The following is a 16285-nucleotide window of genomic DNA, read 5'->3' as shown; positions in this document are numbered from 1 at the left end:
TGGGGGAACAAGCCCATCCAGCCCCTCAGCTTCCCTCAGCCACAGGGAATCCTTTGCCTCTCTCATCTCTCAGTGGCAAACACTGAGTGCAGCAGGAATGCTGGGGAGTTCTGAACTGAGAGAGCCAGCAATGATGTGGGGGTAGGAAAATAATTCCTAAAATCAGTTCCTGCCATCCTTTAGACCTGGAAGTGCAGATTGTACCAATCCTTTCTTCAGTAAGAGTGATTCCCCTGACAAATCCTGAATATCCAACCTTGTCCCTCTGCCACAGGGCCACAAACCCAGGGCAGCAGGGCAGGGATGGCTCCTTGAGATCCCCCACACATAGATGGGTGAAGGTTTTCCCAGAGCAGGAACCAGGGCCATTACCTGCAGCGGGACAGTCTGCAGGGAATGGCCCAGGTTTGGCTCCAAGCAGCCTCTCCTGACTTCTCCCTGTCCTTTCTCCTTGAACAGGTGTCCATGTGCAGCCACAGCAAATGTCCAACAGCAGCTCCATCAGCCACTTCCTCCTGCTGGCACTGGCAGACACCCGGCAGCTGCAGCTCCTGCACTTCTGCCTCTTCCTGGGCATCTCCCTGGCTGCCCTCCTGGGCAACGGCCTCATCATCAGCGCCGTAGCCTGCGGCCACCACCTGCACACGCCCATGTTCTTCTTCCTGCTCAACCTGGCCCTCAGCGACCTGGGCTCCATCTGCACCACTGTCCCCAAAGCCATGCACAATTCCCTCTGGGACACCAGGAACATCTCCTACTCAGGATGTTCTGCACAGCTCTTTTTCTTCATGTTCTTCATTTCAGCAGAGTATTTCCTCCTGACCATCATGTGCTATGACCGCTTTGTGTCCATCTGCAAACCCCTGCATTACGGGACCCTCCTGGGCAGCAGAGCTTGTGCCCACATGGCAGCAGCTGCCTGGGCCAGTGCCTTTCTCAATGCTCTCATGCACACAGCCAGTACATTTTCCCTGCCCCTGTGCCATGGCAATGCCCTGGGCCAGTTCTTCTGCGAAATCCCAGAGATCCTCAAGCTCTCCTGCTCCAAATCCTATATCAGGGAACTTGGGCTCATTGCAGTTAGTGCCTGTTTAGGATTCGGATGTTTTGTGTTTATTGTTTTCTCCTATGTGCAGATATTGAGGGCTGTGCTGAGGATCCCCTCTGAGCAGGGACAGCACAAAGCCTTTTCCACCTGCCTCCCTCACCTGGCCGTGGTCTCTCTGTTTCTCAGCACTCTAATATTTGCTCACCTGAAGCCCCCCTCCATCTCCTCCCCATCCCTGGATCTGGCCCTGTCAGTTCTGTACTCAGTGGTGCCTCCAGCCCTGAACCCCCTCATCTACAGTCTGAGGAACCACGAGCTCAAGGCTGCAGTGTGGAAACTGATGACTGGATGCTTTCAGGAACATTAAACTGCTGCCCAATTTCTACAAATCAATTATAATAAAAATAATCTGTGATACTTCCTGTTAGTTTGGTTCTGAATTGTTTTTTGTTTGTTTTGGTTTTTTCATATTTCCACAATAAATATCATTGTTTGTGCCATTTCTCATTTTTGGTGGTTCTAAATGTACTAAATGATGTCCTGGCAAATTTTTCTGCAGAGATGCCCTTTTGTTGCCTTCTCTGGAGCTGCAGCAGCAATGTCTGTGTGCAGAGCTGGGGCAGATCAGGGCTGGCACAGCAGCTGTGCCCAGCAGCAGCAGCACTTGGTGCTGCCAGTGCTGCTCCCGTGGCCCTGCCCCGCTGCCCTGGTGGCCCTGGTGTTGCTGCAGGGCCTGAGTGCTCTCGGGGCTGGGCACAGTCCTGGGGGTGGCAGTGCCGGGGCTGCAGCAGGGACAGCCCATGGGCACTGCTGGGGCAGCGCTGATGCCTCAGGCCAGGGCCTGGGGGCTCCAGGCTCCTTGCCCAGGCTCTCTCAAGAACATGGCCAGGCCAATGCTCAGCACAGAAAACCCCCGTGAGCAGCCCCAGGCTGCTGCTATGGGGACATGGACCTGAGGGAGAAAAAATGCCATCAGCCCCTGGGGCCAGGAAGGGCTGGGGGATGCCAGGGAAACCACTCAGCTTTGTCCTGGCCTCTGCAGTCAGCCAGAAAGTTTGTTCCCATCATCTGGGAGTTTCCTGTCCCACTGCAGACGCTGCTGCTCAGAGCCAGGTCTGCGTGGCAGCCACCCCCAGACTGCCCTGAACATTTCCTTGGCTTCACCTTTGCTTTCTTTACTCTTCCTGCTACAAATTTATTCCTCTTGCCCACCTCTGTTCCCTCCTCTGCAAACAGCCCATCCCTGTTTGCCCTTTCCTCTCTGGCCCCACTCCCCATTGCAGTTCCTGACTTGGCACCATGTGAATGTCCCTTGGGGAGCAGGATCATCCCACAAGTTCTGCAGGAATTGTCTGCAGGCTCCTGCAGTGCCTTGTGCTGCTCCCTTGCCAGACGCACCCCAGGCCAGGGGGACACATCTGGGCTGCTGTGTCTGGCTGTGGGACTCCCTGTTCTGGGCAGTGAGGAGGAGCTGCAGAGGCTCTGCAGGACTGACAGGATGGGCTTTGGGGCTGTGAGGAGAAGCTGAGGGACCTGGACTGCTGCAGGTTCTTAGTAGGAGGACCAGGGCTCCTCCTGCAACTGGCCCAAGGGTGGTTTCAAAGAATTCCAGAATCAGCAAGGTTCGAAAAGTCCTTGGAAATCATCAAGTCCAAGCTCTGCCCTGACACCATCTTGTCTCTTCTGAGCCTCCTCTCATCCAGGATCAACACTCCCAGCTCCCTCAGCCACTCCTCACAGGACTTGGGCTCCAGACCCCACACCAGCCTTGTTGTCCATCTCTGGACACTCTCCAGCCCCTCCATGTCCTTCCTAAATTGGGGGCCCAGAACTGGACACAGCACTCGAGGTGCTGCCTAACCAGTGCCAAGCACAGGGGAAGAATCACTGCCCTGCTCCTGCTGGCCACACCATTCCTGATCCATTGCCAGGAGCCATTGGCCTTCTTGGCCCCCTGGGCACTCTGCTGGCTCATGTCCAGCCTGCTGTCCATCAGTCCCTGCAGGTCCCTTTCTGCCTGGCTGCTGTCCAGCCACTCTGTCCCCAGCCTGTAGCACTGCAGGGGTTGTTGTGGCCAAAGTGCAGGACCCGGCACTTGAACTTGTTAAACCTCACCTTGTTGGATTTGGGCCCTGGATCCAGCCTGTCCAGGGCCCTGTGCAGAGCCCTCCTACCCTCCAGCAGATCCACACTCCCAGCCAACTTGGTGCCACCATGGTTCCATGAGGCCCCAGAGTGTCCCAATGGTCTCCATGATTCCATGAGGCTTCCCAGTGTCACAATGTCCCTTTGGTTCCATGGGACCCCTTGGTATCACAAAGTCCCTTGGATCCTTGGGCCCTGCAGTGTCACAATGTCACCGTGGTCCCCCAAGGCCCTGCAGTGTCACAGTGGATCCTTGGTTCCATAAGGTCTGGCAGGGCAGCAATGCTCTCCTTGGTCCCACAGTGTCACAATGGCCTCTTGGTCCCAAGAGCCACCACGGTGTCAAACATGTTTCCTTCATTCCATGGGTCCCTGAGGAGCAGCTCAGGCCTCTTGGGTCACTGGAGCCCTGCAGGGTCACAGTGGCCCCATCATGACATGAGGTCCTGCTCTGTCACAAAGCTCTGCATGGTTCCACAAGGGCCTGCAAGGTCACCGTGGCCTCTTGGTTCCATGCGGCCTTAGAGTGCCACAAGGAATTCCTTGGTGCTGCAGTATCAAAATGGAGCCCTGGCGGCACGAGATCCTGCAGTGTCACCAGGGTCCCTTGGTTCCATGGGGCACCACAGAATAACAATATTTCCCTCCGTTCTCAGAGTCATTGATTCCTGTGGGTCTCAGAAATGCCTCAGAATATTGTGGGGAGGGACTGGGGACAAAGTGTTATTGATTGTCAGACATGAAGACTCTTGATTTTCATATCTGTTCAGACTGCAATAGGAGGTGCAGGGGGTCAGTATCAATTGGGACACTGCTGATATAAATCTATAAAAAGGAAAAGAAAACAGGACAAAACTGGTCTATAAGCATTGTTTTCAATACAGTATATTCACTTTGAATACACTTCCGAAATCTGTTTCATTAACCAGAGAAGTATTGAAAACTTAATATATTCCCAGGAGCTTTTCTTTTTCGCGCATTTTGAACAAATATTTATGAGCTATTCTCACTGAATTCCTGAACTGAAGAGCTCAAGAAAGAAGAGCCCTCTGGAGCAGTAAAATTCATCAGCAACCTCCAAGTGGCTGAGGATGCATCCCCATCAGAGCAGCAATGAGCAGAAATGGGCACAGCTCTGTGGCTGCCCCAGCTCTGGGATGGGCCCTGGGCCTGGAGCAGGAGCAGCTCTGGAGGGCCCCAGGGCCGGGGCTCTTGTGCTGGCCTGGGCAGATGGGATGGCAGGAGGGGCTGCAGAGCTCTCAGCACCGCAGGCAGAGGGGAGCAGGGCAGCCAGGGAGCTCCTTTGGCCTTGGCCAAGCCCCTTCCCCCATGGTGGGGCTGAGTCCTGGCTGAGCTCAGCTGCTGCTGTGCCCTTGGCAGGGGCTGAGGCCGTGGGGCAGTGCCCAGAGCAGCCTGGGCTGAGCAGAGCTGTGGGGCCAGAGCTGGCTGGGCTGTGCTGGGGAGAGGCCCTTGGTGCTGCCCAGAGCTCAGGGCAGCTGGCAGAGCTGGCAGGGAGCTGGGCTGGGCTGGGAGAGCCTGGCACAGGAACCATCAGTGTCCATCTCAGCCTGGCTGAGCGGGCAGGGGCAGGACTCAGCCCAGGCCTTGTGGGGCAGGGCCAGCGCCTGGGCAGGCATTGAAAACAGGCAAGAGCCCCAGAGAGGAGGCTGCTCTGTGCCCTTGGGGCATGGACAGAGCAGGGAGGGGCCCAGGACATTTGTCAGCGCCAGCCTCTGTCTGTGCCAGCCCTGGGCAGCCCTGGCTGCTGAGCCCAGCTCTGCCCTGGGCTGAGTTTGGCTGTGGCCCAGCTCCATCCTCCTGCGGGGCTCAGGGCCTGTTCCCGGCCATGGCCAGCTCTGGCCGCCTCTCTGCTGGCCCAGAGGCCGGCAGAGCCCGGGCAGGGCTGTCTGTGCAGCCCCACAGGTGCCACGGGCTCTGCAGGAGCTGGCAGAGGCTGCCCAGCAGGGAGGCCATGGGGCACAGAGCCCCAAGGCTGCCCAGGGCCCCACGGCACAGGGGCCGTTCCCAGCCGCAATGCTCCTGTCCTGGGCTGGGCTGCACAGGGGCTGTGGCACCATGGCTGGGCCAGCACAGGGCCACAGAGGGGCCCCGCAGCCGCTGCCGGGGCTGGCAGCAAGGCCGGGCACAGACAAGGAATTGCTGAGCATGGCCTGTGCTGGCCAGGGCTGCCTGTGCCCAAGGCAGAGCTCAGCTGCCCTTGGGGGCTGCAGGAACACTCAGGAGCCCAAAGAGCCTCCATGGCTTTGCTGGAGACCAAGGCTAGAGCAGGGAAATGCAGGGCTGCTGCGCCATGGGGAGGGCATGGAATTCCAGCACACACCTCAGCTCTCTCATGGTCCCGGCACCATGCTGGGCCCTGTTCCAGACTGGAGCAGAGCAGATGTTGATGGCACAGGAGCCCTGTGGGGCTGGCAGGGACCTGCAGCTTGCAAGGTGCTCTGCTCTCCCTTAGCTCCTCTCAGAGAGATCCAATCCCAGCTCGGCACCTTAGGGCACAAGTGGCACTGCCTGTTCATGGGCACACAGCTGATGTCTGCCTGGAAAGGAGCACCAGTTTTAATACCTTCCTGTTTCCAAATATACAAGCATGTTTTTATTATCCAGGTTACTTGAGTACTCTTAAGAAATGGCAACGTTTTCCCTCTAGGAACAGTAATTTCTTGGAAGTATACTGATGGCAGGAGGAGAAATATTGATCCTCGCATCTACTTGAGTCATCAAGATTCAGTTTATTCTTTCCTGTCCCTCTTCCTTCAGTTTCCACTTCTCCTTTTAAAAATGGCCTTGTCTAAGGACATCTCTCCACTAGAGCAGCTGCATCTATGTCCTTCCTGTTACTCCCAGATTTATTCCTCCAGATGCTTTCTGGTCATTCAAGTGCCTCTCCACTGACTGGTCTCATGCTTTGAGCTTCAGGGACTTCTCAAATTTTTCTGAAGTTAAAATAAATATATAATTATTCAATGCCTTACTTATATTTATACCTATTACATAATTACATTTTCTTATGTCTTTGTCTAAAACTGTTCCTGTATGAAAATCCCTTGGGGATGGGGGACATGTCAAATGCTGCTGGGACATCGCAGCAAGCTGAGGGAAGAGCTGTGATGATTATTAAATTGTTCAAATGTGGAACTTGTGTTTGTTGGCAAGAAACCTTTCTGTGCTTCTGAGTGCCACCAGTCCCTGAGCCCAAAGGACACAAACCTGATGAGTTGTGGTTCCCACTGCAGGAGCACTTGGACCTTGGCTCTGCACAAGAGAGCTCTTCATCCACTTTCCCTCTTTTCCTCCCTCTGGCCATGGAGGGAGCTCCTGCCTTCAGCCTGTGACTCATGTGTGCAAAGAGCAAATCTAGGAAGAATTGGGGCAAGGAGGGTTTGGGGGGACCTTGAGATCTGTGCTGGGCACAGAAGTTGTTTTCCATTGCTCTGAGACTCTCTGCTGTGCAAAGTGGATTTAATATCCAGCAGAGGAATGCCTTCAGGATTTGATGGAGCTGTGCCTTCCCTTGGCTTTGTTGGCTGGCAAGAAATGTACATCCCTCTGTGTCTGGGACAGCTCCTTCTCCAAGGAGAGCAGGTGGGAGTTGGAGCCAAGGAGCTGAAACTTGCAGGTGCAGCCTGGGCTTGGAAGCGCAGATTTGCACAAGGCTGCTCTGAGTGCCAGGGCTTGGATGGGGGAAATGGTGGGGTGGGGGTAGGGACAGAGTCTGATGGATTGTCAGCCATAAAGGCTCTTGATTTTCATATCTATTCCAACTGCATAAAGAGGTACTTGCATTCAGTGTCAATTGGAGATTGCACTTAGCAATGAATTAACAGGAAAAGAAAAATCTAAACAGGACCTGAAAAAATCTTTTCTCACTGTCTTTGTAAATACATTCACTCTATATATGCTTCTGAAATGTGTTGAATTAACCACAATTATTTGGAAACTTAAATCAAATTATTCCCAGAGACTAGCCTTGTTAATGTGTTCTGAATGTTAATGAGCCCTGGGGCACTGAATTCCTGAACTGAAGAGCTGAAAGCTGAAGAAGCCTCTGGAGCAGTAAAATTCAGCAGCAGCCTCCAAGTTGCCGGGGATGTCAGCAGCCCCCACTGAGGCCATCCCTGCCCAGAGACCCTGGGGGAATGGGCAGACAAGGAGAGCGTCCCTGGGGCTGGGGCAGCAGAACTCAGAGGCACCAGCGGCTCCAGCTGGGACATGGAGTATGGGATGGGGCTGTGAAAGCCTTGCCTGGGCTGTGCCAAGCAGGACACACAAGCCCTGACCCCCATCCACTCAAAAACTCTCTCAAGGAGACATTTAAAAGGAATTAAAATTGGTGTGTCCTCTGAGTTGGAGGCACTGGAGAAATACCAATAAGAGATTCTCAGGAGCTCAAAACAAACACCAAAGCAGCCTTTACTGGCGACTTTAGGAAATCAGAGAAACTTTGGCAAATGTTTTAAAATTATATTCAGTGAACAAAAAATAGTTTTCAATGCATTAACCTGGCCCATTGAACTTCACAAACTCTAAGCCTGTTCAATTTTAAGTTAATCAACATCTGCAAGAGGACTGAAATAGAACAAGATAGACAGAGAAAGACAAAAAAGATACAGAGAAGCACACAGACAGCTACCAACTCCTGGATTCCAGCAATGTTCAGATGGAAATTCCAAGAGGAGGTACGGTCAAGATGTGTGCTTGCCTTTTGGTCAGCCTTAAATACCCCTTGGCGTTCCTGGGCCCTTCCTGCAGGTGGGACTTGGGGTCATTTGGTCACTCAGGAGCTGGGCTGGGGCTCCACAGGTGGCTGTGGAGCATTGCCTGTGCTGTGCCAGGGACTGGCAGACACTGCTGGGCTGGGATAGAGGCTCTGGGGAGATTGGGGTTCCAGGGCAGGGCAAGTCTGGATCTGCGCCTTCGTCCCCCACACATGAAATGTTTCAGCCAACAATCTCCTCCAGTTTGTCCAAACCGGGAATGTTGAAAGTTGAACACCAGTTGTGGCCATGGGCACCTGGATGAGAAGGACAATTCTTTTCCATAGGAAGGAAAGCACAGAGCCCCACTGTTTGGAAGGCAGGTGAGAGCCTCACTAGGCCAAGGCCAGCCAGACTTGTCAGGAATGGCAGATTTTGTCTGGAGGCAGTCTTTGGATATAGGGAATTTTGGAGACAAAATCCCAGTTTCACCCATGGGCACCTGGAGAAGCAGGACAGTTTTTCCCATAGGAGGGAAAGCATGGAGCCTTCCCCAGTGTTTTGTGGACAGCTGGGAGGTGACACTCATGAAACCATTGCCAGCCAGGCTTGTCCTTGCAATATTCCTATGGGAACAATCCCTGGATATAAGGAAATTTGGAAGTAAAATCTGAATTCTGGCTATGGGTGCCTGATAGAGAAGCAGAGTCCTTTTCCATAGGAAGAAGAGCCCTGAGCCCCAGTGTTTCAGTAGAAGATGAGAAGATATCCTCAACATGCCCAGGTAAGCTGGATCAGTCAGGTTGTCCTCGGGAAGCCAAACCAGCCAGACCTGTTCCGTGTTTCTTTGGTTTTATGGTGCTCCATAGTGTCACAATGGCACCTTGCATCCATGGGGCACCACAGTGTCATAATGGTGCTTTGGTTCCATGGGGTCCAGCAGTGTCACAATTGACCCTTGGTTCAATAGGGTCCCAGAGTGTCACAATAGTCCCTATGTTCCACAAGGCCCTGCAATGTCCCAGTGGTCTCTGTGGCTCCCCAGGCCCCACAATGTCATGGGACTCCTCTGTTCCATGAGCCCTGTAGGGTCAAAACGGACATTTGGACCATGGTGGTTTGCTGTGCCACATTGGTCTCCTCTGGCTCCACAGTCTCAAAATGGACCATTGATGACAGGAGGCCCCTCTGTGTCACTCTGGAGCTTTGGTTCCATGCAGCCCTGAAGTGTCACAATGGTCTCCTTTAGTTGCCCAGTGTCACAACGGAGCACTGATGACACGAGGCCCTGCAGTGTCACCCTGGACCTTTGGTTTCACAGCCCTGCAGTGCCACAAAGGCCTCTTGGTTTCACGAGGCCCCACAGTGTCACAATGGTCCTCTTGGTTCTGTGGGGACCCCCGGGGTCACAATGGTCTCACTGGTGCCATGAGGCCTCACAGTGTCACAATGCTTTGCTTATTCTGTGGGGCCTCACCGTGTCCCAATCTTCTCCATGATTCCATGAGTCCCCTCAGTGTCACAATGGTCTCCTTGGTTCCATGGTGCCCCACAGTGTCACAATGGCCCCTTGGTCCCATGAGGCTGTGAAGTCTCTTAATGGTGTCTCCATGATTCCATGAGGCCTTGCAATGTCACAATGGACCTTTGGCTCCCTGGGGTCTCACCATGTCACAACTGTCCCTTGGTCCCATGACACCCCAAAGAGTCATTATGGTCTCCACGGTTCCCTGAGGCCCCGTGGTGTCACAGTGGACCCTTGGTTTGATGGGGCCTCTCACTGTCGCAGTGATCCCGACATTCCATGGTGCCACACAGTGTCACAATGGTCCCTTGGTCTCACAGGCCCCACAGTGTCACAATGGTCCCTTGGTCCCACAGGCCCCACAGTGTCACAATGGTCCCTTGGCTCCATGGTGCCCCACAGGGTCACAAGGGCTTCTTGGTTCCATGGTGCCCCACAGTGTCACAATGGTCCCTTGGTTCCATGGTTCCTGTGCTGGTGCATTCCCCCCTCCCCTTCTCAGGCCACCCTGCCAGCTGAGAAATGCTCGCTGGGCCTCGGCCTTGGCCAGCAGCCCCTGGGCTCAGCTCCTCTGGAGCTCATCACAAACACGCTCTGCTCCAGCACTGCTGCTGCCCAGCCAGCTCCTGGCTGCTTTAGGAGCAGCCCTGGGAACTGTTTGTGTTCCCTCGGTGGCACAACATCCCTGTTCTCACCCTGCCAAAGAAAGCTGCTGATGCCAAGTGTGGCCAGGGTGAAACATGGCTGGGACTGCAGCCCCTCTCTCGGGGCCCTACAAACAGCGCTCCAAAAGGAGCCCTTGGAGCTCTCCTGGGCCAGCGAGTCCCTCTGAGTGGGGCCTCTCCGAGCCGGGAACTCTCCCGTTTGCTGCACTCGGGGATCCCCAACAACGAGGGAGCCTGGGCCGATCCCCCCACTCCTCCAGGCTCAACCCTTCCCTGCTGGGGAGATGCCAAAGCATCCCCAGGGAGCATTTCCCTGCCCTCAGGGGAATTTCTCACAGGTGCCTTGCACTGACTCTCTGTGTCTGTGTGCACACAGGAGTGCCTGTGCTGGGGAAATGTGGCAGAAATGCTGCTCCATGAGGGCTCTGAGTGCCTTGGATAGCTGAGCCAGTCAGGCCTGTAAGTGAGGTTAAATCACAAGGTCTAAGTGAAATTAAATGCTACTAGGAGTTGTTCTTTTGCTAGTATTGTTATATTTAATATACGTTATAAGCTGAGTTAAATATTTTTAAATGTGATTCCTCTGTTAAATTGCATAGTTATGGGTTATAAGTTAGGTTACATACCGTTAAGTTCTGTTCTCTTGCTAAATTGTGAAGTTTAAAGTTGAAGTTAAGGTTAAGATATAAGTTAAGTCCTGTGAAGTTTGAGCTCTGTTTAGCTTTTATCTCTTTATTCCTTTTATCCTTGCCCTCCCTGTCCTTGTGTCACACACACACACACACACACACACACACACAGAGTTCTCGGTTCATTTCTGGTTTGATTGCCAGGATTTTGTTTAGTTTTGTTGTTGCTTTGTTTCCTTGCTGTGCCTGAAGTGTCCTGTCAGGAGCAGAATGACTCTTGCCAAGGAACTTTGTGCTGCTGTCACTTTAATATTAAATCTGGTTTTTGCTGGGGATTTTTTCAGCGCTCCCAAGCCCTCGTTGGTCACAGGGTGAAGGAGCTCTGGCTCAGGCTCTGGCCCTGGGGGACACGGGGACGCTGCTGGGGGATCCCTGTCGCCCTGTCCCACCACCCATGGCTCCAGCCCCCGTCCCCGTGTCAGGCTCTGGGGTCGATCTCGTGGAACATCCTCTGGGGGAGGCTGTGGCACCGGGGGTGAGGGGACCCGGGGGGACAGGGGACCCCGCTGTGCACGAGCAGCGTTGGACTTCTCTGGGGGGACTGGGAGGGGACTGGGGCAGAGTGACCTCCCCAGTGACCTCACAGAGCCCCTGTGATGTCACACAGCCCGTGAGATCTCACATCTCTATGACCTCACACAGCTCCCTGTGATGTCACACTGCTGCACTAGGACACAAAATAACTCATGGACTCATATTAAGATTAAAAGAGTAAAAGTAAGTAACTTTTATTTTTGATTTATGTAATATATGATTTTTTAAAAGAGGCAATGATTTGGAGGATGTAATTGCTACTTCTCTATCTTCACGCGTTAAACTCACAGTCCACCAATTCTCTCTTCTTATAAAGAAGAATGTACAATTATTATTTACATGATCAGTGCATGAAAACTCTAGTAGAAATATGTAAACATTAGGAGGCATAGAAAACTTTTAAAAGAACTTTAAAGCATTTAAAAGAGCATGGTGATATTACACAGCCTTCCTGTGATGTCACATAGACATTTCTGTGATGTCACACAGCCTCCTGTGATGTCATACAGACATTTCTGTGATGTCACACAACCTGCTGTGATGTCACACTGACATCTCTGAGATGTCACCTCAGACCCTTGGTGCATTTTTTGCCCTGACAGGGAGATGCGGCGTGTCTCGATCCCTTTGTGTTCCCACACCGCACTCCACTTGCTCCGGCACCTCAGCAAGGAGAAGCCATGCTATGATCTGATCTTCCCGACAGTCCTGGTGGAGGTGAGCCTGTTGGCCAGCGCTGCCTGGCTCAGCTGCCTCCCAGCTCTCTGCCCTCTCATATCCTCAGCTGCCTGGGACGGTGCCCAGGCCCTGTGCTGCTGCCTGGTCCCCGCCCTGTGCGGTTCTGGGCGCCTGCCGGCCGGGTTCCCCATCACTGCCCTGTGCATTTCAGGTCCTGCATTGCCTGGACTTGAGTAAATGTGGTGGCAGTGTTCTGAAGACCATGTCAAGGTACCTCTGGAGTGAATGCTGTCACAGGCATCACCTGCCGCTCCGAGGCCTCGCAGTGCTCACCAAGGATCCTTGGATGGTGAGAAGGGGGCAGTGGCTGAAGCTGCGCTGGGCAAAGCAGCCCCTTGGGCTGGCAGGGCTTCAGGAGCTGAGGCAGCTGCTCCCAGCTCTCCTGCCTCACCTGCCCCAGTGTTTTGGGACAGGTTTTCAGCCTCTCTGTGATGTCACACAGACATCTCTGTGACTTCATATTGCCATCTCTGTGATGTCACACTGACATCTCCATGATGTCACACAACCTTTTGTGACGTCACATTGACATATCTGTGATGTCACACAGCTCTCTGTGATGTAACACTGATATCTGTGATGTCGCACAATCTTCTGTGATGTCACATGGACATCTCTGTGATGTCAGAAAGCTCTCTGTGATGTTACACGGATACCTCTGTGATGTCACACAACAGCCTGTGATGTCACAATGACATCTCTGTGATGTCATGCAGCTCTGAAGTCACACTGACATTTCTGTGACATCACTCAACTCTCTGTGATGTCACACTGACATCTCAGTGACATCACACAGCATTTTGTGATGTCACACTGAAATATCTGTGATGTCACACTGACATCACTGTGATGTCACACTACTCTGTGTGACATCACAAAGCTCTCTCTGATGTCACATGGACATCTCTGCAATGTCACAGTGACGTCACACTGATATCTCTCTGATGTCACACAGCTGTCTAAGATGTAACACGGACATCTCTGTGATGTCACACATCCCTCTGTGATGTCACATGGACATCTCTGTGACATCACACAGCTCGCTGTGATGTCAAATGGACATCTTTGTGATGTCACACAGATATTTCTGTGATGTCACACAGCTTTCTGTGATGTCACATGGACAACTTTGTGATGTCACACAGCTTCTTTTGATGTCACTTGGACATCTCTGTGATGTCACAAAACTCTCTGTGACATTGCACGGATATCTCTGTGATGTCACAATGACATCTCTGTGATGTCACACTGACAACTCTGTGAGCACACACAGCTTGTTTTGATGTCACTTGGAGATCTCTGTGACATCACACAGCTGTGATGTCAAACGAACATCTCTGTAATGTCAGAAAGCTCTCTGTGACATCACACAGATATCTCCATGACATCACAAAGCTCTCTGTGATGTCAAACAGCTGTCTGTGATGTCACACAGCTCTCTGTGATGTCACACTGACATCTCTGTGATGCCACACTGTCATCTCTGTGATGTCACACTGACATGTCTCTGATGTCACACTGACATCACAGCCTGGAGCAGAGCCCGCGCGGCCTCGGGCTGCAGCAGCGGGCAGGGGCACAGCTGCCAGCCCGCACACCGAGCACCGCGCTCAGGGGCTGCTCCAGGCTGGGGCTGCGGCTTCCCGGCCCTCCTTACCAGGATCTCAATGAACCTCCACAGTTTCTCCTTCTTTACAGATTTTTCAAGATCTCTCCTGTTCAGGAATTTGGCCACACAGAGCAGGGTTTCCTGAGAAGCCTGGAGAGCAATAGAGATACGGAAATGGCCCCACAGCCCAGGGCTCAGGATCAGCATCCCTGTGCCAGGGCCAGGAGGAGGATGCAGCCTGCCAGGCGCCAGGGCAGGAGGCAGCCGAGCCCCCTCCCAGGGGGACAGCAGCAGCCCGCGAGTCCTCACCTCTGCCACACACTGATTCTCCTCATGGCAGTGGAAGAAGAGTGGCAGCAGGCTCTGACACACTTGTGTCATCAGGAGCTTTTTTCCTTCTGCTACAGCAGACAGCAAGGTTCGAAAGACAAACATGGAGAGCTGCTGCACGTGACTATCATCCTCTGGAACAGGAAGGAAACAAGACCTTGGCATCAGCTGATTCTGGCCCACGTTGGTGCAGGCCTGCATCTCCACAGGGCACCAAGTGTCTGGGCAGCAGCCAGTGACCGTGGCTGAGGGCACAGAGCCTTACGTGTTCAAAGAGTGGCAGGAGCACCTTAGCCAGCTGCAGGGTGATGGGGCTGGGTATTGGGGCGTCATTATCCAGGAACAAATCACTAAGTAGAACAATGGCCATCCTGACCACATCACTGTCATTTTCCTGCAGGAGCTCTCCGAGGCTTTCGGTCAGGCTCCACATTCTTTTGGCCTGTGCGGAGCAAAGGTGTGTGAAAGGCCACCCTGCTGCCACAGGGCCCAGAGGCCAAAGGCCTGTCCCGCAGCACTCGGGCAGCTGAAGTGGGAGGCAGGAGAGCTGGGAGGGGCTGCCCCAGTGCCTGAAGCCCAGCCAAGTTCCAGTGACTGTGTTCCCCAGCCCCACGCTGCCTGCACGGCTTCAGCTGCTGCCCCTCCTTACCAGCGAGGGATTATCCCTGAGCAAGAGGAGGGCCCTCAGAACCTGGCGGCGCATCTCTGTGCGCTCACTCAGCAAGTGCCTCGACAAGAGATCCATGATGCTGTCACTGCATGCACTCAAGTCCAGGCAATGCAGGACCTGAAAGGCACAGGGCAGTGACAGGGGACCCGGCCGGCAGGAGCCCAGAACCGCACAGGGCGGGGACCAGGCAGCAGCACAGGGCATGGGCACCGTCCCAGGCAGCTGCGGCTACGAGAGGGCAGAGAGCTGGGAGGCAGTGCCGGCCTTCAGACTCACCTCCACAAGGAATGCCATGGCAGGGAAGTTCCAGTATGGCATCTCTTTGCTGAGCAACTCAAGGAGACAGCCTGAGATGCTTTTTGCACAAGCAGATGGATTCATTGTGCATCTCCCTGCAAGGAGGTAAATGGCATTAAGATGTGGCAGCAGCTCTCTGGCGCCAGAGAGAAACAGACAACTTTCCCAGGCATTGCCTGAGAAAGTCTGAGAAGATCAGAGGAAAGAATGAAAAAACATTCTTATCTTAACATGCTGCACCTGGTATTGTGAACATGTGGAACATGTTATGGAGATTTGTCTACCAAAGGGTGCTTTCTTAATTAACTAATGGTGATCATGTTTAGACTAGAAAACCAATTAAAATCAACCTATATCATAACTATCTATAAGAACAATGGGTTTCTTAATAAAGATTATTATTGATCAGACTTATGCAATACATGGAGTCAGTGATAATGATTACCCGGCCAGGGGCCTGCTCCTACAACGCTAAGACCCTGAGCCGGGGGGGGAAGCCCCTCCCAGGACAGACTGACGCAGTTCTTGTCTTTACCCCCCACCCTGCAGGGGGACCTGGGCCCTTTGAGATGTGGCTGCTACTGGGCACCCTCCTCTCCCAGCCTTTCCCAGTCTGCTTGGCCGTCCCTCGTGCCTCTGGCCCACAGCCACAGGGACTGAGTGGGATACCCCAGACACAGAGCACAAATGCTGGGAGCAATGGGGAGAAGGGGGTCTCACCTGGCCAGCAGACCCACGGCATAATGGTGGGTGTCAGCACAGAGCAGCGTATCCCAGCCACGCTTTTGTTCCATTGACACCACCACATCCTCATAGTCCATTCGGGACAGCAGGGACTTCATGGTCCTCTCTGCAAACCTGAGAGCAGAGCAAAGCCCGGGTCACATTGGGAGCACTGGCTCCTGCCCTGGCCATGTGGCAGGGACAGAAGGACTGGGATGGAGCACCTGCTGGGGCTGGTGGCAAGGCCGTGTTCTTCCTGGCATCCCTTCCAGAAGTTATCAACCTCCTCTGGCATCTCTTTGGAGCTGAAGAACACTTGGAAGAGCAGATGCACAAATAACTGTGGGAAATGCACCATCACTATATCTGGGACACAGGACTCCTGGAGGATCTTCCACATCACCACAGTTGCCTGCAAAGGACAAAGCCCCCCAGTAGAGCGCTCAGTGCCGAGGTGTCCGTGTGGCAGGGCCCGAGCACGGGAGGGAGAGGCCCAGAGAGACACAGGGGGAGCAGCGGGCCTGGTGGACCTGGAGCTGCCCCGAGGCCAGGTTTCAGCCCAGCGCCTGAGGCAGGGAGATGCAGTGGGGGAAGGAG

At 53.6% G+C, this 16285-nt stretch overlaps 1 protein-coding gene across 1 annotated transcript; it reads left to right on the top strand.

Annotated features, from left to right (window-relative positions):
• Positions 1-482: 482 nt before the first annotated feature.
• LOC144247301 (olfactory receptor 14J1-like) lies at positions 483-1692 on the top strand. Its single transcript, XM_077787784.2, has one exon. The coding sequence runs from the start codon at positions 483-485 to the stop codon at positions 1413-1415; it is 933 nt and encodes a 310-aa protein (XP_077643910.2). The 3' UTR covers positions 1416-1692.
• The last annotated feature ends 14593 nt before the right edge of the window (positions 1693-16285 follow it).

This window comes from Lonchura striata, chromosome 33 (genome assembly GCF_050655825.1).
Source record: "Lonchura striata isolate lonStrDom1 chromosome 33, ASM5065582v1, whole genome shotgun sequence".
NCBI classification, from domain to species: domain Eukaryota; kingdom Metazoa; phylum Chordata; class Aves; order Passeriformes; family Estrildidae; genus Lonchura; species Lonchura striata.
Note: the sequence above shows the minus strand (reverse complement) of the source record. Positions and strands in the feature narration are given on the sequence as shown.

Excerpts from the sequence above, each read along its gene's own strand:
- LOC144247301 (XM_077787784.2), top strand. The coding sequence starts at position 483 with ATGTCCAACAGCAGCTCCATCAGCCACTTCCTCCTGCTGGCACTGGCA.